Source organism: Chionomys nivalis, chromosome 3 (assembly GCF_950005125.1).
Source record: "Chionomys nivalis chromosome 3, mChiNiv1.1, whole genome shotgun sequence".
NCBI classification, from domain to species: Eukaryota; Metazoa; Chordata; class Mammalia; order Rodentia; family Cricetidae; genus Chionomys; species Chionomys nivalis.
The window spans coordinates 109,621,113-109,646,196 of record NC_080088.1 but is presented as its reverse complement, the minus strand read 5'-3'; the positions used below and the strand labels follow the sequence as shown (position 1 = coordinate 109,646,196).

The following is a 25,084-nucleotide window of genomic DNA, read 5'->3' as shown; positions in this document are numbered from 1 at the left end:
TGCCTCTGCCTCCCGAGTGCTGGGATTAAAGGCGTGCGCCACCACCGCCCGGCCAGCCTTCTTTCTTTTTAATGTAAGACCAATTTCTCTGCGTTGCTCCAGAACTCGCCCAGGGAGCCTTGAATTTGTCATTTCACTGCATGTCATTTTCAACTGACAACAGAGAACCAAGCGCCCGAGGTCTGGGGCGCTCCATCATGGGCACACAGTCAGGTCATGAGAAAGTGTCACTTTCTACTTTGCCCAACAAAATGTTCTTAGTCTACAGAGAAAAAGATAGTGACGCTAAAGCCAAGAACACTCAGGACGTTGGCTGGCGCTTATCTGGGACCTTGGGTGTGTTTCTTTCCTGGAGCGAAGGGGCTGTGTAGCAGACTTTCAGTCCTGATATTTACCCAGGCCCCTGAAGCGAAACTGCTGGGTAATCCTGGGCAATAAATAAAATTCCTGAATGGTTGGCCGTGCAGTAGTGGCGCACGCCTTTAATCCCAGCACTTGGGAGGCAAACGCAGGTGGATCTCTGAGAGTTCGAGGCCAGCCTGGTCTACAGAACGAATTCTAGGGCAGCCAAGGCAGAAAACACTGCCTCAAAAAACAAACAAACAAACAAACCCAAAAATGCCCTGGATAGTCTATTACCACATCTGTAAAATAGGCTGGTGAGCTGGGCTGTAATTTTGAGGTTCTGAGTTTACCCACTGACCCAGTTACAGGAGTTGTACCCAGAGTTTACATATTGGAAGAACATACTGTTTGCTGTAAGCAATTCGAATGAACGAGCCAAACTGAGAGTGGACGTCAAGGCGATGGAGACGACAAACTTTTGAATGCTTTGGGCAGCCCAAAAGCATAGAGAGGTCGACGGGTCAAAGGTCTGGTTTCCGGTCAAGCTTATCGCAAACCGGAAGTTCCTGTTCAGGTCCACCCCCCCCCAGCCTGGTTCTCCAACTGGAGATTGAAAAACCCGAGGCGGAGCTTCAGCCAGGAGAAGGAGGAGCTTAAGGCCCCTCCCTCCCAATAGCAGCCGATGAGTCTTTCTAGCTCAGCCAATCCGTGCTACGAGGTGATCAAATTTAAAGCCCTCACTCCCACCTTCCCGAAGGCCGTGCCTGCAGAGAGGCGGGGAAAAGGGCGGGCCTTAGCCTCGAGTACCCCAATCACAGCGGCCAGCCCGCGAAAGGGCGGGAGGCCGCACCAATCAACACCCGCGGCCGGCACTGGCGGAGCAGTTGGCTACAGTTCTCGCTACTTTTTTTCGAAAGCTGGGTTTCCCGGGAGATTCCAGGTGGTGACAGAGTCGGGCCATGGCTAGAGGTATTTGCTAGGGTGACCTGCGCCAGGGGTCGCCTGGCGGCAACCCGCACTGCAGGGAGCGCTCGGCGCAGGAGCGGCCGCTCGCAGCCATCCACCTATGGTGGAGCGCTGGGACCCCGAGGAACACGGGACCCTACGTGCTCCCGGAGACCGTTCCCCCAGTCGGACTGCGCTGTCCCGGCCGGACGAGTGGGCGCCTGTGGTTCAGCCGGTCTACCCAGAGCTGATGTATCCCTATGCCAAAGCTCTTTGGAAACTTGAGCGCAGCGCCCCTCTAGGGAACGGTTGTTATTGATGCCACGAGCCTGGCTGACGGCTTAGGTGACCCAGAGGCAGGACGCAGATTGCTGGCTGGTATCTCACGCAGTGCGCTCTCCTGAATCAGCTCTGCACAACGGGGTCAGGTTGGATCCTAGAGGTCCATTTCGGGGTGAATCGGGTCCCCCTAGTGTTTGGCGGAGTAGCCCTTTACCCCTAAGCCGGGCAGATCTTCAGCCCACATGGGATGGCGTGGGTGGACTTGTGCGGTCACGCGAGGCAAGTCCATCTTTGAGAATATAATTCGCTAGCAGGACAAAAGCGGCTGGTCATTTCTAGCCGCTCTGTCGCACACGAAAGAACCAAAAACTTGAGCGTTACTGGAGTGGTTTTTTTGTTGTTTTCTAAGTTGGAGTATTGCGTTGTTATTGAAATGTCAAGACCGTTAGTGTTAGTGGGAATTTCCTTTAATGCCATGTGCTCTGTATAGCAATAACCAGATTAAGTCTCCACTCACTAAGGGAATATTTATTGGTCCCCTTTGCATGCTCTGAACCCTATTGCATCATTTATTCTCCCAGCATTCTTCTATGGTCTTTGGGGACAAGGCTTCCTAACCAGAAATGAGGCATTGTGAACCACGTTAAAGTGTTTCATAATCCAGTTAGCAGAGAAAATTAACACTAGTCTCATCCTTCTCCCTTCCTCCCCTAGCTTAACTCCAGCACCTTTTAGTGTTTGTTACTTTGAGACAGAGTCACAGTATGTAGCCCCGACTGAAATGGAACTTGTTATGTAGACCAAGTTGGCATCCAACTTGCAGCAATCCTCCTCCTGCCTTTGTCTCTCAAGTTCTGGGATTACAGGTATACACCACCATGCCCAGTTACTTTTTTTTTTTTAATTTATTTTATTCAATGTACATTGGTGTGAGGGTGTCAGATCCCCAGGAACCTGGAGACAGTTGTGAACTGCCATGTGGGTGCTGGGAATCGAACTCAGGAAGAACAGTCAGTGCTCTTAACTGCTGGACCACTACTCCATTTCATCCATGTCCAGTTTCACACTATATTATTCTTGGGAAGAAAATAAGCATCTAAAAGCATATTTAAATTGTCTGACTAACTTAGTTATGATTCTCCACTTCACTTTTTCTATTACCACGAAACTTTTTTTAAAACTTTTAAGACTATTATTTTTCTTTCATGTGTATGGGTGTTTCGTCTGCATGTGTGTCTGTGCACCACGTGTGCCTGGTGAACACAGAGGCCAGGATAGGGTGTCATATGAAACTGGAGCTACAGAAGGTTGTGAACAGACATGTGGATGCTGTGCATCAAACCTGAGTCCTCTGGGAGGGCAGCCAGCGCTCTTAACCAGTGAGTCGTCTCTCTACAGTATCACAGAAAACCATTCTGATCTCCAAGGGCACAGTACACAGTAAAAAAGTAGTGTGTGAGTGTCAGTAAAACTTGACTCCAGCCGGGCGGTGGTGGCGCACGCCTTTAATCCCAGCACTCGGGAGGCAGAGGCAGGCGGATCTCTGTGAGTTCGAGACCAGCCTGGTCTACAAGAGCTAGTTCCAGGACAGGCTCCAAAACCACAGAGAAACCCTGTCTCGAAAAACCAAAAAAAAAAAAAAAAAAAACTTGACTCGATTGAGCTGTGTATAGGGTGGCAAAAGCCTTTAATTCCAGCACTTCAGAGGCAGAGGCAAGTGGATTTCTGAGTTTGAGGCCAGCCTGGTCAATAAAGCAAGTTCCAAGACTTCTAGGGCTAAAGAAAAAAAACCCTGTCTCAAAAAACTAAAACGACAACAATAGAAACCACGGTTTAGTTAAATTATAGAGGGAAAACTATTGTGAAATATGGGAATAAAGCGACCACAGAGAAACCCTGTCTCTTTTTTCTTTTCTTTCTTTCTTTCTTTTCTTTCTTTCTTTCTTTTCTTTCTTTCTTTCTTTTTTTTTTTTTTTTTTTTGGTTTTTCAAGACAGGGTTTCTCAGTAGCTTTTTTTTTTTTTTCGAGACAGGGTTTCTCCGTAACTTTTGGTTCCTGTCCTGGAACTAGCTCTTGTATACCAGGCTGGCCTCGAACTCACAGAGATCTATCTACCTGCCTCTGCCTCCCGAGTGCTGGGATTAAAGGCGTGCGCCACCACCGCCCGGCTTCTCAGTAGCTTTGAAGCCTGTCCTGGAACTAGCTTTTTTTTTTTTTTGGTTTTTCGAGACAGGGTTTCTCTGTGGTTTTGGAGCCTGTCCTGGAACTAGTTCTTGTAGACCAGGCTGGTCTCGAACTCATAGAGATCCACCTGTTTCTGCCTCCTGAGTGCTAAGATTAAAGGCATGTGCCACCACTGCCCGGCGAGAAACCCTGTCTTGAAAAACCAGAAGAAAAAGACATATGGGATTAATTATTTTTGAAGTCCAAACCTTTTATTTTCTCAGTTAATCTGTATAATTATTTCACTAGTTCTTCAAAGGTCAGAGGTGAAGTGTAAAGTCGCCGACTTTTGCCATGCTGTGTCTTTGTTCTGCTGTTGCCTCTCTTTCTTAGCCAAAGCTAAGGGGCAAAGTTGTCCAACTTCTGCCCAGTAAGGTTTATGACCCTCATCAGTAGCTGTGTGCTCCTTGACTTAATCACTCGTGTGTACATGTGTGTGTGTGTGTGATTGATTGGATCCAGGGCCTCATACTTGCTATGCAAGCACTCTTCCACTGTCTTATCCTCTCCCCCTCCTTTTTTATTTATTCATTTTTTTGAGACAGGGTCTTGCCGTATAGCCCAGGCTGGCCTGGAACTCACTATGCAAACCAGACCGGTCTCAAACTCACAGAGATCTGCCTGCCTCTGTCTCCGGAGTGCTGGAATAAGAATGTGTACCTACCGTACCTAGCCCAAGCCTATTTTTGGTTTTTGGTTTCAGACAGTGACTCACTCACTATCTGAGTCTGGCTGGCCTCAGACTGGCCTAGAATTCAGGCAATCCTCCTGCCTCAGCTTCTCAAGTATCTGGGTGGTAGTTGGGGCACTGCTTGGCCTGGTGAATTGGCATTACTCTGGTAAATTATTGGATTAGACATTAAACATTATAGATACCACATCCTTTAGGGTATGTCTAAGGCAAAGACCAGACCTTCCTCCTGGAAGTCACTTCAGGAGGTGGTTTTTGTGATACTGGAGATGAAACACGGCCTGATGCATGCTAAGTCAGCACCGTACCACCGGTCTTCATCCTTATTCCCTAGCAAGTCCATCCTTGACTCGGTGTGGTCATTCACACCTACAGCCTCAGAAGTCTGCACGCTGAAGCTGGAGAATTGCTGAGCCTTGGAGGCCAGCCTAGGCCACAGTGTGAGACTCCCCACCCCACCCTACCCCCCACAAAAGAGGAGGCAGAGGAAAGAAAAGAAAGATATTCTTGTCACCTTGAGAGGCATACTGTCTCATTTGAAGAAACTGCTCACACACACACACACACACACACACACACACACACACCCCGTAGCTTCTCTCTGACTTTGAAGAGTGTCTTGGTTTGGGCTGTTATTCTATTTGTTGTGAAGCTATTTCCAGCGCAGGTATACTGTACTGTTTCAGTTTGGTTTGGTGTAGGGGCTATGGGAGGGAGCCTCCGTGTGCTTTATTTTGAGGAAGGTCAGTTCCTCTACTTTTTTCCATCTCTTCTGCACTTTTCACATTGTTCTCCTTTCTTCCACTTCCATGATCTCCACACCATTCACATCCTCACCTCTCAGCAGCTAAACAATACACATTACCTTTGTTTGTTTGTTTTTTTCGAGGCAGGGTTTCCCTGTGTACCTTTGGCTGTCCTGGAACTCATTTTGTAGACTAGGCTAGCCTTGAACTCACAGAGATTCCCCTGCCTCTGCCCCCTCCATCCTGAGTTTGGGATTAAAGGCATTCGCCACCACACCTGGCAAGAATACAGATTTTTTTATCACGTGACTTTTACTTCTCCTATTCTCCCGTTGCTCCTGGGAGTAACTCCATAATAGTCACTATGGTCTACAAGGCCCCTTCACACAGCCCCCACCCCGACCTCATGGCTCTCCAGCTGTCTATATGTTCACGGCTGTGTATACATGGACTGAACAAAGTCGGTATTTAGTAAATGTTCAGTACATGGATTTTTATGCTGGCATTTGAATTCAAGAGAAGCAGTACCATTCTTTATGGTAAAATGTAATTACATAGCAGAAGTGGGCTCTGGTCCCATTTTGTCCTTGTCATAGGCAAGTCAGTTATCTGCTCTGAGCCTGTTTGAATAGGTGTAAAAGAGGAGTAATAGTGTAATCATAATCAGAAGGTTTTTTTAAAGAATAATTTATTTAACTTTGTTTTATGTGCATTGGTGTGAAGGTATCAGATCCCCTGGAACTGGAGTTACAGATAGTTGTGAGCTGCCATGTGGGTGCTGGGAATTGAACCCCAGTCCTCTGGAAGAATAGCCTGTGCTCTTAACCACTGAACCATCTCTTCAGCCCATAATCAGAAGTTTTAATTGAGTGATGTCATATTAAAGGTCCTAACACACTGCGAATACTCAAACTATGTTAGCTCTTGATGATATTGTTGCCAGGTTATAGTTCTAAAAGATCCTAGGCAACAGTAGAGCTTGTATTTCTGTCTGGTTGTTGTTTTAAACAGTGGTTGATTTTATAGCCCAGAGAGGCTTCAGACTTGCAAACCCTGCCTCAGCTTTCCAGGTGGAGACTGGAGGCTTGATCCTCCGTATCTAATTCAAATGGAATAGTTCATGCTGTTTGTTGTTATTATTTGTAGAACTTTGGGTTTAACCTAGGGTTTTTTGTGTGCTAGGAACGTGTTTTACCACCGCGCCCTATCCTTAGCTCTGTTTGCTGATAGGATATTTGTTATATACAGGTGCAGGGAAAGGGCGGCCTCTATACCAAATAATTTTCATAGCTGTCCATGCCCTGCTTGAGGGCTGACATGCAAGAGCTTGGGGGATGGAGTTAAAGCAGCAACTGAGCTGGAAGGGTTGTTGTACTCTGAATTATAAACCTTGTGTGACCTCAGATGGGGAGGCACTTCTGTGTGGTGTAACCTGGGTGTCTGAGAGTCACTTTGGAATCTTTTCTACTTCCGGATAGTTTCCAGCATTCTAGTGTGGTAGGCTGGACAGAGGAATGGGAGTTAGAGGGTGATTAATTAAAGCAAGCTGATACGGTGTGAATGTTCTGAGAATGACTTGTCCTGTAATCCTTCTCAGTATTAGGCCTTTTAATAGGAGGTAACGTGAGGAGGTGGTCCCGAACAGCCCATTTATTGTAGACTTTGGAAGATCCCTCGTGGGTTTAGCTACCAAGACATAGAAGGCCAGACTTTGAAAGTCACTTAGCAGTTGTCTTAATGCTCTTGTAAGGCAGGAGCTGGGTACCTTCAAGTGTCTCGTTTGCCTCTGACTTTGCACAAATACAGCGAATCTTTGGCTGTGAGCCCGCATGCCCTAACACAGGCACAGCGCAAGGCAGTTAGCTAAGCTTACAGACACCAGAGTGCCTGGAACTCTGCCTGCCTGGGCATTTTTCTTACAGGGAGGGCCACAGGAGCACAAGGTGAGTGACCTACTAAAACTTCTCTTACTCCGCGGTTTCTGTAACGATCAGTTGTGGCTATCAGTGCTGTCTTTCGGATCCGTTGACCAAGGCTGTAAACTGGGTTGAAAGAACTTGGCCAGGTCCCTCGCTTCTCTGAGCCTCAGTTTCCCCATCTTTAGGAAAAGAGATAATAACGGTGTCTGTCTTCCACGGGTTGTTCTGAGGAGTGAACAAGATATGGCAGAAGCAGCACCCCAGCAAACTTATCAAGGCCAGGCAGGGCTCTCGGGCTCCTCTGGGTCTCCTACCGGCCACAGTCAGGCGCCAGTTAGGACGAAGGCCCCATCACTTCCTGGTTCTGTCCCTCTCCCCCCGCCCCGCCCGATACTGCCCACCCAACACCGGGATGCCCACAGGGTGGACGCCCGGGCTCGCGTGAGCATCCCACGCATGCCGATCGGGTAGCTGTGCAGTCTCGGAGCCGAGTGGCCGGGGGCGCGCGCGCGAGGGGCCGCGCCGAGCCGGGATTGGCCGCCGCGCGCCCTCGCGCCCGCCCCGCAGGAGCCTGGCAGCGCCGCCCCTGCCCGCGCCGTCCCCGGCCTCGCTCCGGGCCCCGGCTGCGGCGCGCGCGGGCGCCCGGCCTGCTGCGGGCCATGGGCGAAGCGGGCGCCGTGGGGCGCCGCCGGCCCTTCCCCGGGGCGCCGCGGCGGCGCTGGTGGCGGCGGCAGCAGCAGCAGCAGCGGCGGCGGCAGCGCTGGTGGCCGGGCCGCGGCGAGGGCGAAGGCGCCGGCCGCGCCGCCATGGGCCTAGCTGGGCTGCAGGTGGGTGTGTCGGGCCGGGGCGCGCCGGGTGGGGCGGGCGCAGGGGGCCCCTGCCGGGCCGGGTGGGAGGGCGCCGCGGCGAGGGCCCCGGGACGGCGCAGCCGGGCCCCCTGCGTGCGGGCTTGGAGACATGGCTGCGGCGGTCCCCGCGGTCCCGCTGCCCGCGCCGCCGCGCCCTGAGCGCCCCTCCCCCGCTTCCCCCGGGTCCCCCCTCTCCAGGCAGGAAGATGTGCAAGCCCCGCGCGGTGGAGGCGGCGGCGGCGGCAGCGGCGGTGGCGGCGGCAACGGCCCCGGGCCCGGAGATGGTGGAGCAGAGGGGCCCGGGGAGGCCCCGCAGCGACGGGGTAAGCAGGCTCCCTCCCCGCACTGAGCAGCACGCCAACCGGGCCCGGGCCTCGCGCACGTGGGCGCAGCGGGGGGTACCCCCATCGGCGCCCGAAAGTGGGACCGTCGTGGGGCAGCTTCCTTATCTGCTGCCTGGCCAAGAGTAGCGCCCCGCTCCACCGTGACCCTGGCAAGTGGCTGATCTCGTAAAGTTTGTGGCCTTGTGGCGTTTTCAGTCCCTCCCGAGACCTAGGGTCCGGGGAGGTGGCTGCCTTCCCAAGGGCGTAGGGGACCTGCTTGCGTCCCTTAAGAGTGACCAGAGTGTCTGATGTGTTTAGTGGCTTAGCAGGCAGCCAGGCCCTGCATTGTTTCTGGGAGAGCCCTCCTCCTGTGTGGTCACTCCAAGGAGAGGCTCCACACCCAAAGACACCAACGCAGAAGTGACCTGTACCGACCCTCCCCCTGAGCCGGCCGGTGTTAGCAGCCAAGGTGCGGTTTGCAATGGAGTGACCGCCCTAAATGCGCTGGCCCAGAGCCTGAGCTCTCATTGGCCTTCCCCATCACTCAGCCACACTACTGGGAGGTGCTGAGCTGCAGTGACTTGAGATGGGCCAGGCCTGCCGCAGAAGGTTCAGGCAGTACACAAGCCCTCCCAGCTGGCCTCAGCACCAAGTGGCTAATCAGGTTCCCTTAGGCCTGTTTCTATGCTAGTGACTGACTCCATAGCCTGGGGAGTTAACCCCTGACTCAGTCCAGCCCTTCAGATCCAGAGTCTGGTTTTCCCTGGGTCATTCTGATCTCCCTGCTGCTGGTAGGTTCACTCTTTTCTTAAACGGACTGGAGCTTTATGTACTGTCTTGTCCTCTTGCTGGCCAGACTTCCTTAGGTACCAGGTTTAGAAAGTACATGTGTTCAGAAACCTGGGACCTGGGGGCTTCAGAATCTTCCGGAGCTCTCCTGAGAGAGCTCTCCAGGGGCTGACATCTCCTGTTTGGCCTGTTCTGGAGCGGTGGTGACATCTGTCTTCTGTGTTCTTATTCCCCTGTCTTCCCTTCAGATGCGGTGAGATTGTCTCTGTTTTCAAGCTCTTTCAGAGTACATGTTTGTCTTTCCAGGAGAACGTGTTTGCGGGGCAGTCAAAGATCTATGCCTACATGAGTCCAAACAAGTGCTCTGGAATGCGCTCCCCTCTTCAGGAAGAGAACTCAGTTGCACATCACGAGGTCAAAAGCCAGGGGAAGCCATTAGCTGGAATCTACAGGAAGCGAGAAGGTAAGTCCTGAAATTGCCCTTTCTCTCTCACTCACACACACACATACCCTCCCTCCCTTCTCAGGGACACACACGCACACCTCAGCACCCTTTTCCAGGGCCAAGTGTGAGAGAGATATTAACTGTGTTCCTTCTCACTGGTGAGAAGCAAACACAGGTGGAAAGAGCAGGATGTGTCAGGGTGTGTGTCCTGTGGTCTGACAGGTTTTTCCGACTTTCACAAGAGTTAGCATATCCTTCAGGCGTGTCTTGCCACATTGCAAAAATAACACACCTGGCCTGCGATTCAAGAGGCTTCTGGTTGTTAAGAATGCAGGAAAAGTGAATCCAGGCTGTGCGGTGCAGGCGGCTGCAGAGTGAAGTGACCTCAGTGGATCCGCTCACTGTCCTTGTATGGCGGGCCCTGACCCCATTTCTTCAGTTTCTCTCTGCTCAGGTGTTCTGTGTTACTTTCCAAAGCAGCATGCGCTGACTGTGAGATTTGGAGTTAGATATTTTGTGTAGGCTGGTGGCAGGGCTCAGTGGTACAGCACTTACGTAGGGTGTGAGACCCTGGAGTTGATCCTGTGCCCTTTACAAAAAAGGAAAAAGAACACAGAAAGAAAGACTAAACCAAGAACATGTGGGTATCGACGATTCTGTGGGAGGCACATCAGGATTCCAGTAGTCTCAAAGCCTGACCTACAGGATGAGCCTTTGCCCACCTCACCGCCCGGAATGAGTAGGGTTGGGATGCAGCTCAGTGGTTTGATGCTTGCTGAGCAAGTGTGAGGCCTTCGGCTCACCTCCTAACACCACAAAGAATACCCCACTTAGCCCTGTGAACAAGGTGAACCCTCCAAGAATCTTGCTTTCTTCCAGATAGTCCTTTTTAAGGCTTTAGTGGGAATGCCGGGCAGCAGTGGTGCCTTCAATTCCAGCAGAGGCAGGTGGATCTCCATGAGTTCAAGGCCACTCTGGGCTACGAGGCCTAGTTCCAGGACAGCCAGGACTGTTACACTGAGAAACCTTGTCTTGGGGAAAACAAAACAAACCTTTAGTAGGGAGTCTGGAGCTCCTGTCCACCCTCATACCTCACTCCTTATAGATGAACCCTGCCAGATAGCAGGGCCCCCAGGCTGTCATCGGCTTTATAGGAGAAAGCTGTGTGTTCCCTAATGGAAATGGTCAGAAGTGCTAAGGCCCAAGCTCTGACCCTGTATCTGAGCCCTGTGGCTGTGGAAGGGAAGGGGCCTACCCTCAGCTTGAACCTTTTTCTCCACCCCCTTGCACAGGGCTATGTTGTCTGAGTCAGTCTCAAAACAGCTTAGGTTCCTATTGTAACTGCCACTGGAAAGGAGGGAGGAGGCTTGGGCAAACTGCAGCTCTCCTGTGAGCCTGATTGTCATATCTGTCAGTTGAGAGAAGGAATCCTGTCTCACCCCTTGGGCTGTGTGTAGAAGGGCCTTGGGTGTTGGCAGCTGCCAGCTTGGATCCACTGCCATCACCACATCTTTCTGTGTCCTTGTGCCTGCAGCTATTAGGAGGGCATCTGCCACCCAGGTGTGGGCGAAGGACTCTGTCTGAGGCCTTAGCCGCCTTGCATTGCTTCCTAAACAGAGCAGAGTTCATGGTGATGGGGGCTCACAAGCTAGTGTGCCGGTTCCTAGTGCTGCTAAATGGTGGGGACTAGGGTGTGGGGGTTCTGAGAAAGGTCAGACTTTAACCCAGTTGTGCTGTGGCAAGGCACATGTCACAGGTGTTAACAGACACTGCATACTCCCAGGGTTACACCTGCCTCCTGCCAAGAAGGGAGTGGGCTGACCTGGATAGACTTAGGGGGTTTTTGTTTTAATTATATTTAGTGTGTGTGTGTGTGTGTGTCAGTGAGAATGTAGAGGAAGACTCACAGGGATCAGTTTTCTTCTACCATGAAGGTCCTGAGACACCAAGTGCCCTAACCTGCTAAGCTGTCTCATACCCTCCCCAAAGCCCCCATCCCCAGCTATTTTGATGCCTGTGCTGGGGATCCAAACTCAGATCCTCGTGCTGATGTGGCATTCACTTTACTAAGCCGACTCCCCGGCTCCCTATGTCCGATTTCCTTCTGCTTTTGATGCGTTTCTTTTTCCTCTTTTGCTTATTGAGCTATAATTCAGGCATCAAAGTATATTTGCTTATTTTATAGAGCTGAGGGTAGAACCCAGAGTCTTAGGCAAGCACTCTCCCACTGGGCTACATCCTAACTCGCCCCCCCGCCCCGCCCCCAATAACCCAGGCTGGCCTCAAAATTCCCATGCAGCTGAAGATGGCTTTTAACTTGTATTCTGTTTCCACCTCCCAAGTGTGCTGGGATTACAAGTGTGTGCCACCGTGCAGGGTTTTACTCTTACCTTCGTAGCTATGCCCCAGCTCCGAAGTGTACAATCGAGTGGTTTTTAGTGTCTGGAGAGTTACACAACACCACCTCTGTCTAAATTCAGAACATTTTCGTCGCCCCACAAAGAACACCCCCATCCCCCACAGTTCTGCACAGCTCTGAAACTCCTTCTGGGGTCAGCTTTGTCTGTTGACTTTTCATGCAAATGAAGTCATAGGATATGTAGCCTTTTTCACTCAGCATGTTTTTTGAAGTCTGTCCATGTTATATGTAGTATGTATGTCAACGCTTCATGCCTTTTTAAGGCTGAATCATAATCATCTCCCATTTGTAGACAGATGACATTTTGTTTAACTATTCATCCACTGATGGTCACTTGAGTTATTTGCTTTCCTGGCTATTGTGCTTAAGCTACCACGTTTTGTGTATAGATGTTTGTGTAGACATGTGTTTTTAATCATCTTGAGTAGATGACTGAGTGTGGAATTGCTGGGTCTTATGGTAATTATATGTTTAATTTTGTGAGAAAACCGCCAAACTGTTTTCCAAAATTGCTGTGCCATCTCATATCTCTGGGTAGTATATTAGTTACTTTAAAAAGTAAATCATTAAAGTCAGGCAGTGGTGGGGCACACCTTTAATCCCAGCACTCAAGAGACAGAGGTAGGTGGATCTCTGTGAGTTCGAGGCCAACTAGCCTACAGAGCGAGTTCCAGGACGGGCTCCAAAGCTACAGAGAAACCCTGTCTGACAGGGGGAAAAGAAAGGAAATCATTAGATCTGTTTTTAAAAATAGCATGGTTCACCAGCACAGGGCTTGTGCACTGTTAGCCGTAAATCTGTTTGCTCTGCACTTTGTTGCAGGATGCCCAGGTACCCTCCTGAGTACCTCTGGGAGCAGGCTTCAACCTTGTTAGAAGGAATGTTTGTTTGACTAAGGGTCTGAAGTAAGTGGGAAGAGTCCCGTCACTCTGCCCGTCAGTGCTAGCTAGCTTGCTCTTGCTTTGAGAATTGAGCTTGTTTCCTTGGTTCTGAAGTCCAATGTCTGAAAGCTGCTGGCTGAACGTTGAGGCCAGCATTATCATCCACAGTAGTACTTCACATGATCACAGGCTATCTCCTATGTCCACATACAGAGGTTTTTTTTTTTTTGGTTTTTTCGAGACAGGGTTTCTCTGTGGTTTTGGAGCCTGTCCTGGAACTAACTCTTGTAGACCAGGCTGGTCTCAAACTCACAGAGATCCACCTGCCTCTGCCTCCCAAGTGCTGGGATTAAAGGCGTGCGCCACCACCGCCCGGCTGTCCACATACAGAGGACCACTTCTCCTTGCCAATGTTTGGGTCAAAGCATAGACCCAAGTGCTTCTGCCTGGTTGGTGTTAGTGGACACTGGGTCCAACCACTTCAGGACACTCCCGTGATGTTGTTCTTAGCCTGTCTTAGAACACATGTGATACCAGTGCATAGAGTAAATCCCTGCCCCCACCCCACCCTCTCTGCAGAGAAAAGAAATGCTGGGAATACAATCCGAAGCTCCGTGAAGTCTGATGAACAGAAGATCAAAGACGCCAGGAGAGGTCCCCTGGCACCTTTTCCAAACCAAAAATCTGAAGCAGCAGAGCCTCCAAAAACTCCACCCCCGTCATGTGATTCTACCAATACAGTGGTTGCCAAGCAGGCCCTGAGAAAACCCCTCAAGGGCAAGCAGGCCCCTCGGAAAAAGTAAGTATCCTGGTGCCTTCTTCTAACATAGAGCATTGGTTCCTGTGGCCTGGCTCCGGTGCCTGCTGTGGTTATGTAGTCCTCTGCCAGGCCTCTGGCCTGAGTCATCACACTTCCTGGTGTCTCCCTCTGTCTGTGGTGGGTCCAGAGGTCAAGGCCTCCCTCCCTGTCTCTTCTCCTGGGAGGGGGAGTGATCAGTTGTCCTTGAAACTGGGTCCCACCTAGGTGGGTGTGCAGACGAGCTGTTAGGCCCCAGAACACAAAGGTGTTGGAGAAACACCGGGCGCCGCCCCCTGGATCCGAGCAGGGCAGTAGGCCTATGCTTATTTTCCTCCCTCCCCTCTCACCCAGGTCTCAAGGGAAAACACAGCAGAATAGAAAGCTTACAGATTTCTACCCGGTGCGAAGGAGCTCCAGGAAGAGCAAGGCTGAGCTACAGGTAGGGTCTGATCAGCTGTAGCTGGGAGGAACGTGGTGGCCTATGGGTTTTGCTTAATATGTGTAGGCGGAGCCTGGAGTGTGTCTTTTGTTCTTCCTCTAGCAGAGATCATCCTCAGCTCCCTCTGCCTTCCTGGTGGAGCAGCAGGCTTGCATAAGACCGCTCTAGGGAACTTTGTAACCTGTACCTCATGGCATAGAAAATTGATTGGCTTTTCCAGGGCGTGTTGACAGGCCTTTTAGAACCTAGAATCATGGAGGAAGTTACCTGTTCTTTCATGGGCTTCTCTTGTCTGCCATCTAGACGTTTCTAAAGAACAGTGGCTGGAAATACTTAGACACCATGGTGTAGTACATTCTTGCTGTAATATGTCGGGAGAGGGACCTTTGTGGTGCCTGATGGCGGGTTGGGCCCAAACCACTGCTTGAGACAGAATATGCCATGCAGACATAGTTTAAGTGTGGAGTTTATTGGCGGGGAGAGGGCAAGAGCTGCTTGCCTGGGTAGCGGGGGAGATTGGGAGTTGAACTTGTCTCTTAAAGGGACCTTTGTACCTGTGAACAAATTAGGATCTGCTTGCCATATGCAGAGGGGTAACTGTGCCAGGTTGCCAAGGGGGCGTCAGAATGCTACCAATTCTCCTGTCCTTAAAATAGAAGGGTAAAGGCCAGGCATGAAGCTAGTATTCAGGACAGTTTGGAGAACTCAATGTAAGTTCTGATGAGAGCGGCCTGGTCTGGACAGCAAGTTCTAGGCCAGACAGGGCTTCATAGCAAGACCCTGCCTCAAAAAAAGAAAAGAAAGATCGTTGCTGGTGAGTTGTTAGTAAGATTAAAGAAATCGATTTGTGATAGCTGTCATGTGTTGGTCCCAGCATTCAGGAGATAATCCAGTTTGAGGCTGCACAGTAAAACTCATTGGCTGCATAGTAAAACTGTCTTAAAGCAAAATGCTCAAGTAAAATGGCCTCCTGGAGCCAGGTAGGTAGTTCAGTTGGAGTCCTTGCTTAGCATGCCTCTGGAAGTCCATGGTTTCCATCCCTAGCATTGTATAAACTGGAGTTGGTGGCTCTAGTCTGTAATACAATCCAAGGACTGAGGAAGTAAAACATCATGAGTTCAAGGCCAAGCACAGAATGGTGTGGTGTGCTTGTAATCCCAGTTTTCCAGAGGCAGAGATAGGTGGATCTCTAATGTTGTGGCCAACCTGGTCTATGTAGTATAGTATCTTCCTGGTAACCAGGGCTACACAGAGAAGCTCTGTCTCAAAAAACAAACAACAAAAGTACAAGTCTAAGTTATTTAAAGAATTTGAGGCCAGCCTGGGCTACATGAGACCCTTTTGTACTGTAATGAGTGCAAATGGTAGTTAATTAACACACACACACACACACACACACACACACACACACACAGGTTTCCTAAGTCTCCTGTCTGTCTATTCCCAGCTGAACATCAAGTGGCCACTAGGCAGGAAGGTAGCCGGCTCATGTGGCCCCACATGTCCAGTACCCAGTGGACAACCTGTCAATATTTGCTGCAGTGTACTGTGGTCATTGTTTCTCTGTTCTGAACCCCTTGTTCCCATACAGTGATTCAGGGTCACCCCCCATTTCCCTGTAGGACTTTTTGACTTTGGAGGTTCCGGGTCACCTCCGCATAGGAAAGAATCATTTGATCTGCTGCAGAGGTCTCAGCATCTGAGATGGCAGATAACGCAGGCAGAGCTACGGAGCTCTGTCATCTCTCCTGTTAATTGATGTGGCTTTATTTAAGAAACAAACCCAAAGAGGGGAGGGTCTGCTTCTCCCACCCTCCCTCCCCATGTCCCCAATAGCTTTGGCTTTATTTCTTGTCAAAGACAGTGTCTTTTGGCCAAGAATGAGCTGTTCTAACACCCGCCAGTAGTGGGAGGCTGTGCTAGGTCACTCTCAAAGGCAGCACTGCAGAGCGGAGGTGGTGCCAGGCCACAGAGCCCAGAGCTCCTCCCAGCCAAGCAGGAGCCATAGCAGGCCCCACAGGGGGGCTGGGGACTGCTGGGTGGGAGCAGCTGAGGCTGTGTACTCTTGTGCCTGGAGACAGAAGGTTGCAGAGGGACGTGTGTGACACAGGCCACCGACTTCCTGCAGCAGATAAGCTGCAGGCAGGGAAAGTGTGCTCTGTTACTAGACAGGAACCAGTACAAGCTAGAGCCACACTGTGCCCCTCACTGTTTGTCTTGGCACTGCTGAAAGAGCTTTGTGCCCTGCCGTTGGCTGTAGCAGTGCAGTGACAGCTGCCCAGGACAATGTGGCTGTGGCTGCTGCTGGCAGGGTCTGTGTTCTCTTGAGAAAGCTGGAGGACATAGTGGCTAGGTTTGTCAGAGGGTTTAGGCTAGACTGGGGACTGAGTTACTAAGTGGGCCAAGAGATACCATTCTTGACCAAGTGACTAAGAGTGAAATCAAAGTGCCAAGTTCTGGGGTACCTCATAGGCTGAATAACAAGCTGGCAGGGCAAAGCCAGGTACAGAGTTCAGAGCAGGAGAGAGGGATTTGGGCCGTAGGATTTGTGCACAGAGCAAGCCATAGAGAGATGCTCCCAGTTCTATGGCTGGCTGGCTGGCTGCCGTGCCCATTGGTGGGTGGCAACCACAGCATAGTAAGAATGGTAACTGTCGGCAATGCCCTGGCTTCCGTTCTGTTTCTGGTACCAACTGAGGACCATAAGGAGTCCTTCTTCCTGTCCGCCTTCACTCAGGACTACTGTCTGCATTCTGGCCTGCTTTGTCTGTGCCTAAGTTATCCTTAAGAAACTGAGGGCTGGGGCCGGGCGGTGGTGGCACACGCCTTTAATCCCAGCACTTGGGAGACAGAGGCAGGTGAATCTCTGTGAGTTCGAGACCAGCCTGGTCTATAAGAGCTAGTTCCAGCACAGGTTCCAAAGCCACAGAGAAACCCTGTCTCGAAAAACCAAAAAAAAAAAAAAAAGAAACTGAGGGCTGGCTTTTGAGAAGCCTCAAACTCCTGGCCTACCTCTCCTCGATTCAGCTCCTCCCTGTTGTGTTCAGTCCCAACAGGAAAATCCCAGGTGCCTACACCTCCTCAACGGTCATCCTTTCTGTACACACTGGAGTGATTAACTGCCACAGGGTGTGTCCATCCAGAATCTATTCCTGCCCTGTCCCCACTAGGGTTTTCTGCAGTGCACAGTTTCAGGCACCTATAGTCAGGAAATAAACACTCAAGTGGCCGGTGCTGAAGAGCAGCTGTAGTGTCCTTGTCTCCCATGCGTGAAACCCTCTGTGCAGTCATCAGTCCTGCCAGGAAGACAAAAATGAACCTTGAATACCTTTGGATATTTATTAACTTAGTGAGCTAGAGCAGCTTGGTAGAGGGTGGAGCCTAAGGCCCTGTGGTCCACAGGAGTCTGCAGTCTCCCTGAAAAGGTGAGAACTCTGGAACAAAGGAGGAAACACAGGCAGATGGATGAGGGAAAAGGTCACTCTCCCGGAAGCACAGCTGCTCAGAGGCCTAGAGGCTGAAGACCCAGCTTTCTGGAAGAGCTGCTGGCTACATAGCTGATGAGGAGGTGTAGATAAGGCAGTGGGGGGAGGTGAGGCCTCTACCTTGTCCATAAGATACCTCGTCTTGTGCTTACAGTAGAAAAGTCTGGCATGGTGACACAAGCTTTAATCCGAGCCCTTAGAAGGCAGAGTCCCTTAGAAGGCAGAGTCCTGCTGATCTCTGAGTTCAAGGTCGAACTGTCTCAAAACTGGAGAGAGTAGTGTTGTAAAGGTGTATAGTAAAGCGACGTTGAGTGAGCGTGTGATGCCTGTTCTCACTATCGGAGAGTCTGCTGAGGGGATTTTGAGTTCCTCCCCGCACAGTAAAAAGCATGGTGCTAAATTTTTTACTTTCAAAAGGGCTGGGCATGGTAATGCATAACTTTAATGTCTATACTTGAGAGACAAAAGCAGAGCCGGGCTGTGGTGGCACATGCCTGTAATCCCAGCACTCGGGAGGCAGAGGCAGGCAGATCTTTGTGAGCTCAAGGCTAACCTGGTCTGTAGAGTGAGTTCCAGCATAGCCAGAGCTATACAGAGAAATCATGTCTTGAAAAAGCTTAAAAAAAAACAAGTAAAGCCTCTCTAATCTGCTCCTTGTGATTCATCCATTTCTGTGTGCATTTGGTAGTGCTGGGCATTAAACCGTATGCTGAGCAGGCATAGTCTCCTTAGTGCTGCACCCCTCCCCCATTTTTTACTCTTCTTGTTTGTTTATCAAGACAGGGCTTCACTGTGTATTCCTGGCTGTCCTGGAACTCACTCTATAGACCAAGCTGGTCCCAAACTCACAGAGACCCGCCTGCCTCTGCCCCCTGAGTGCTGGTATTAAAGATGTGCCTTGCCAGATTACCCTCTGCTGGCCTAGAATTCACTATGTAACTGAGGCTGCCCTCAAATATGTGAACGTCCTGCCTCAGCCTCCTGATCAGCTGGGATTGTGGGCATAGGCCACTGTGCCCAGTTCATGGTGATGGTGATTTCACATCAAGTTGGAATCCAGATTTTCCATTTACTTACTTACTTACTTGGAGCTGCGGCATTCGTGTGCCATGGTTTGGGTGTGGTAGTCAGAGAGGACAATGTTAAGGGAGTTGGCTCCGTCCTTCTACTGTGTGGGTTCTGGAGATAAATTCAGATGGTCAGAATTAGCAGCAAATGCCTTTGCCCACTGAGCCATCTTACCAGCTCTAGAGTCCTGATTTTTAGATCCTGGTAAATTAAACATTTTTAAAAACACTATGCAGGACAAGCAGTGTGCTTATAACCTGAAGTTGTAAAGATTGTTCTCTGTTCCTGTTTTAGAGGAGACAGCCTATGAGCTGACCCCTGTGCGTTAGGTAGGCAGCATTTCATGGAAGAGCACATGGGACAAATGGGACAAAGGCACTTACCTCATTGCTGGAGATGAGAAACCAGGCAGGAGTTCACTACCCCATACAGGGTACATCCCCAGTGGACATTCCCCCTCCCCCCACACTCGGTTCCACCTCTTAATGGTTTCAGTGCCTCCCAATAGCACCACAGGACCTCGGTTTCTCACAGGAACCTTTGTGAGACGTTTGAGATCCAAACTAGCTGGGAATGGTAATGCCTACCTATTTTCTCACACTCTGTGATCATGAGTTCAAAGCCAGCCTGGGCTTTCAGAATTACTGCCTGTCTCAGGAACCAAGTCTTTAAGTATAGCAAGCAACCCAGAGCTGTGTCCTTCCTGTCCCAGAGACACTAGATGATGGATTTCTCACCGCAGATGAGTGATGAGAGGTGTGCTCAAGGCTCTGGCCTCCCAGGTCGGCTGTACATGGTGAGTGAGTGCTAACACTCTCCTTCTGCTTCCTCTCTACCTAGTCTGAAGAAAAGAAAAAAATTGATGAACTGATTGAGAGCGGGAAGGAAGAAGGCATGAAGGTAAGGCCACAGCATCACTGCACTGTAGTGATGGCCTTACTACGTAGCACATGACTGAGACCAGCCAGAAGGCTGCCTTGGCTGCACATGATCACTGGCTGCCGCAACCCTTTAGGGTGTCGTAGAGCCACACTCAAAAGCTCTTGTGAAGCAAACGTGTCAGAAAAAGTGCACAGAGGAGTCATCCACTTGATTGTGGTGAAACGTCCACTATATTTGTGTGTGTGTGTATGTTATGTGTGTGTGTGTGTGTATATATATATATACATATATACGCATATATGTGTGTATATACACACACACATATATATATTGTGTGTGTAATGCTTATTTTGCTTGTATATATGTTCGTGCACCACATTCAGGCCTGATAGACACAAAAGCCAGGTGGTGGTGGCGCACGCCTTTAATTCCAGCACTCGGAGGCAGAGGCAGGCAGATCTCTAGGAGTTCGAGACCAGCCTGGTCTACAAGAGCTAGTTCCAGGACAGGCTCCAAAGCTACAGAGAAACCCTGTCTTGAAATACAAAAAAAAAAAAAAAGTCTGAAGAAGGCATTTGATTTCTTGGAACTGGAGTTTCTGTCATTGTGATCTTGTGTAGGTCCTGAGAAGCCAGGTTCTGCGCAAGAATAAGTGCTCTTAATTGCTTCGCTGCCTCTCTCGGCTCCACTTCTAAATGTAATCTTTACAAAGGATTTTTTTTAATGCACCTGTGTATATCTTCCTGCTTTATGCAAATGCAGTGGGGTTGCAAACAGGCCAGAAGAGGGCATCAGATCCCTTGGAGCTGGAATTACAGCTGGTTGTAAGTTGTCCAATGTGGTGGCATGGGTACTGAACTGGGTCCTCTGTAAGAACAAGTGCTCTTGAGTGTTGAGCCATCTCTCCAGCCCTTGAAAGAACTCTTTTGGTTTGTTTGTTGTGCTTAGACAGATTCTCTCATTGTGTAGCCTCTGCCTCCAAAGTTCTGGGATTAAAGGCGAGCACCACTATGCCTGGCCCTGGGTGAGCTATGAAAAAAGAAAGGTGCAGTGGGATAGTAGCAGAAGCTGTCATCCCGGCTCCTTAGGAGGCTGAGGTAGCATAGTCCTAAGATCAAGTCTTGTCTAAGCCATGGAGTCCGTTCAGTACAAAAAGGGGGCTGGAATGTAGCTCAGTGACAGAGCTTGTCGAGCATGGGCGAAGCCCTGTGTTCAGTCCTTGTACTCATTCCTTCAGGAAAGAACACAGCAAGCAAAAGATAAAGATTATCCCAAACTGTTACCCATGGCAAGATCTAAGGCACTTGCTTTTCTCCTGGTGGGTCTTGTTTTCTGTTGGTGCTGGGGACTCGACCCAGCCCTCTGCATGCTAAGCATGTGCCAAATCAAAGCCACACACAGACTCTTGGTATGTTCTATATGCGTGTGGTTTGGGTGAGGGGACTACCTCTCTATGCCAGGGTGTTGAGGCAGATGTGTCTGGCCTAGATGCCACCTATAAATTCTCGACTCAGTCCTGGGCCCCTTGAGCAGCCGTCCATCCTGTGTTTCCATTTGGAACAAATGTGAGGAAGAACACCAAGGTTATTGGATTGCAGGAGGCTCAGGACGCTGGGTCTACTCCTCCCCAACAAGCAGAGAATCTTATGGACCAGAACCCCCAACACCATCATTTCCTAGCTTTGTGGTCTTGAACATGTGACTGCCCTTCCAAGCCTCAGTTTTCTCATCTGCAAAATTTCACCTGGGAGCCTAACATGAAGTGTACTTTGTTTTTTGTTTGTTTTGTTTTGTTTTTCTCAGCATTGAAGTTTTTATTTATGTGAATTTTTACAAATGGGCATCTACACCAGTGTCAAATGAGGGTGGGAGAGGAAGGCAGGGTAGGCAAGGAGAAGGAATTCCTGTCTACTGGTAATAAAGCTCCAGGTTCATCCCATCGTGGATTTCAAAATCTCTCAGAGACACTTGGCCCTTAAAACATTGTTATTACTTTTTAGAACAATCTTATTCCAATGGGTACCCGCTTGGGCCAAAGTCCCCAATGGTGTCATAGGTGTTGCACATGGAATGTACTTTGTAATGGCCTAAAGGATCTTGTTTACATGGTGGGATGGGAATAGCCTGAACTAGACCTGGTACTTTAGTAAAAGCCATGCCATGGTGCACGCCTTTAATCCCAGCACTCGGGAGGCAGAGGCAGGTGGATCTCTTGAGTTCGAGGCCAGCCTGGTCTACAGGAGCTAGTTCCAGGACAGCCAGGGCTATACAGAGAAATCCTGTCTCGAAAAACTAAGAAAAAAGCCATTAAGTTATTGCACAGTGAGTGGGTTTTTTTTGGTTGGTTGTTTGATTTTTTTTCAGACAGAGTTTCTCTGTAGCTTTGGAGCCTCAAACTCACAGAAATCCATCTACCTGCCTCTGCCCCTGAGTGCTGGGATTAAAGGTGTGTGTACCACCACTTGGCTAGTGAGTAAGTTTTATTTTTTATTTTTTTAAATATTATGTATACAATATTCTGTCTACATGTATGCCTGCAGGCCCTACATGTATGCCTGCACGCCAGAAGAGGGCATCAGACCTCATTACAGATGGTTGTAAGCCACCATGTGGTTGCTGGGAATTGAACTCAGGACCTTTGGAAAAGCAGGCAATGCTCTTAACCGCTGAGCCATTTCTCCAGCCCTATTTTTGGTTTTTCAAGACAAGACAGGACAGGCCTGACTGTCCTGGAACTCGCTCTGTGGACTAAGCTGGCCTTGAACTTAGATCTGTCTGCCTCTGCCTCCCAAATGCTGGGATTAAAGGCGTGCGTCACCACTGTCTGGTGTGGGTTTTATTTTTATTGAGGCCCTTCCAATAAAGTTTGTTTTTTTTTTTATTTTTTATTTTAATGTAGTCCAAGCCCCCTGGAAGACAACAAGCTTGGTGACATCTCTTACATTTATGAACTCATGATGTCTTGTCACCTTCTGACAGATTGATCTCATTGATGGAAAAGGCCGGGGTGTAATTGCCACCAAGCAGTTCTCCCGGGGAGACTTTGTGGTAGAATACCATGGGGACCTCATTGAGATCACCGATGCCAAGAAGCGGGAGGCTCTGTATGCACAAGACCCCTCCACAGGCTGCTACATGTACTATTTTCAGTATCTCAGCAAAACCTACTGGTGAGTACCCTGTGAGTGACCAGTGGAGGACAGGCAGAGAGCTGGATGCCCTGGAGCCTTCCTGAGTCTCGATCAGTTTCCTTGCTTGTTACCATTAGATCAGGGCTCACCGTAGCCCTGGCTGGCCTCAGACTCATTAGCCTCCTGCCATAGCTTCCTGCACACTAGGATTGCAAGCTTGAAGAGCCATGTCCAGTGAGATCAGCTGCTTTCACCTGCATAGTTAGTTTTTGGGATTGTAGCTGTCCTCAAGCAGGAGGGGACTTATCCCCTAGAAACCTGCTCAGCAGCTCCCAAGGCCTCTCTCTCCCTCTGGGCATTTGCCTCAGAAGCTCACCAAGATGGTAATTGTTCCTTCCTGGCTGAAGTCAGGGGAGCTGGTTACCATTTATGTATTTTGAAACACTAGTTAACTTAGCTCCATAGAGAGTCTTTGGGTCTGTCTCCAAGCTCTCCAAAGTAGCCTTTGGAGTTAAACTGTCTTCCCCCAAGGGCCGCTGCCAGGCGACACCCACCAGTCATATGGGGCAAGATCCCAGCAGGTTAGAGGCCTCTGTATCAGTGTAATCCCTTTGCTCTCCCACCACACCAGCGTGGATGCCACTCGAGAAACTAATCGTCTGGGAAGGCTGATCAATCATAGTAAGTGTGGGAATTGCCAGACCAAACTGCATGACATCGATGGCGTGCCTCACCTCATCCTCATCGCCTCCCGCGACATTGCAGCTGGGGAAGAGCTCCTGTACGACTATGGCGACCGCAGCAAGGCCTCCATTGAGGCCTATCCTTGGCTGAAGCATTAACCATGTGGCCTCCCTGCCACCCTGCCTCCTTCAAAGGACAAAGTGCCCTCAAAGGGAAATGATTTTTTTTTTTTTACACACACTTACTCTTAGCTAATTACTTCAGATGTTTTTAAAAAGTCTATTAAAGATGCCTTTTCATGTAGTATTTAAATATCTGTTACAGGTTTCCAAGGTGGACTTGAACAGATGGCCTTATATTACCAAAACTTTTATATTCTCGTTGTTTTTGTACTTTTTTGCATACAATTGAGCGTTTGTGCTTCCCGCGCAGTCGAGGACTCGGCCGGCACAGGTGTAGAGAATGGAGTGGAACGTGAACTAGGAAGCCGGGCTCTGCCCAAGATGAAAGCCAGGACTCCCCCGCACCCCACGTCCAAGGACAGGCGGGTGTGAGGGTGCTGCCACCCCCCACGCACAGCCTGGACAGGATGTCTCCAAGCTCTTGTTCTCCTCAGCGTCTTGACAGGCGTACACATTGACGTGTGTGAATATTTTTTAGCAAAAGTTTTGCAGTAAGCTCGTCTTCCCCTCTGCTTTCTCCAAAGCTTACTGAGCCCGGGGCTCGGAAGCCCGGCCGGGAACAGACCTCTTCCACAGGCTTTTGGCTTTTCCAGGCACCTCGAAGCATCAGGGTGGGCAGTCAGACTAGAGGCAGGCCGGGAAAAGCACTGTTCTCCTGCCCCAGCGGGGCAGGTCTCCTGAAACTGCATTAATTCTTTATAGAAATGTGAACACTGAATTTATTTTAAAAAAAAATAATAAAACAACAAAACGTTTTAAAAAAATTAAAAAAATGGAAAAAAAACCACAGAAAACAACTTATATGTATATAGGTTTTGAAAGGAGTGAAATGACTGTTTTCTTCTGGATTTTTTTTTTTTTTTAAGCTTTTTGGCTTGGCTGGATGGTTTGTGTAGAGAAGATTTGAGATGGTACTCTTCTAATCAAAAGTAAGATTTTTCTAGTGGGACCAGAAATTACTAAGTCCATATGCACCTACCCACCCCTCCACCCCCGACCTGCAACTCTGATTCTGCTGCACGGAAAGTTCTCTACCTGCCGCCAAGGCACAACCCCTGGTATCCTGTGAAGATGCTGCAGCCCAGGGCCCCTGGAGGCATCAAATGTGTGGCAGGAGGGTGCCTGGCAGCCAGAGAATCATTGTGATTGTTCTTAACCTGTGATAGCAGAAGTAGGTGGTTTCCTTCCATCTTGGGGCTGGGGCTCTGGAGCTAGGTATGAGAACTTACCCTTGTCCCCAACACCTCCCCCGTCCCCCAGCCTCTTGATGGTGCTACCTAAGAAAGTCTTCCCCACACCCCTTGCTAGTCCGGTCAGTGGTCAGACTTGGAGGAGGATCCGACAGGAGGGTGTAACTGTGAGATAAAATGTCTTGGTTGTACCTGTTTGTGGCTTAGCTTTGTATTTAAATAGCAAACAAAAAAAAGGAAATAAACTTGAAAATTATTTGTCATCATAAAAGCGAAAAGAATTAAAATATTTATTGCCAGGCAACGGCACCTATGTGTTCTGTTTTATGAGGGTAAGATGGACTAAAATGGGTGGGGCGCGGGTGGCT

At 49.7% G+C, this 25,084-nt stretch overlaps 1 protein-coding gene across 4 annotated transcripts; it reads left to right on the top strand.

Annotated features, from left to right (window-relative positions):
• The first annotated feature begins 1,272 nt into the window (after positions 1 to 1,272).
• On the top strand, positions 1,273 to 25,020 carry Kmt5a (lysine methyltransferase 5A). Of its 4 annotated transcripts, none has more exons than XM_057765056.1 (8): positions 1,273 to 1,314; positions 8,198 to 8,322; positions 9,418 to 9,574; positions 13,436 to 13,655; positions 14,007 to 14,094; positions 19,488 to 19,547; positions 22,509 to 22,699; positions 23,292 to 25,020. In XM_057765056.1, exons 1-8 carry the CDS (start codon positions 1,305 to 1,307, stop codon positions 23,500 to 23,502), a joined length of 1,062 nt encoding a protein of 353 aa, XP_057621039.1. In that variant the 5' UTR covers positions 1,273 to 1,304; the 3' UTR covers positions 23,503 to 25,020. The 4 variants fall into 4 exon arrangements, with proteins under 4 accessions (XP_057621039.1, XP_057621041.1, XP_057621038.1 ...); XM_057765058.1 differs by lacking the exon at positions 1,273 to 1,314 and adding an exon at positions 7,687 to 7,978; XM_057765055.1 differs by lacking the exons at positions 1,273 to 1,314; positions 8,198 to 8,322 and adding an exon at positions 7,741 to 7,978.
• Positions 25,021 to 25,084: the final 64 nt, after the last annotated feature.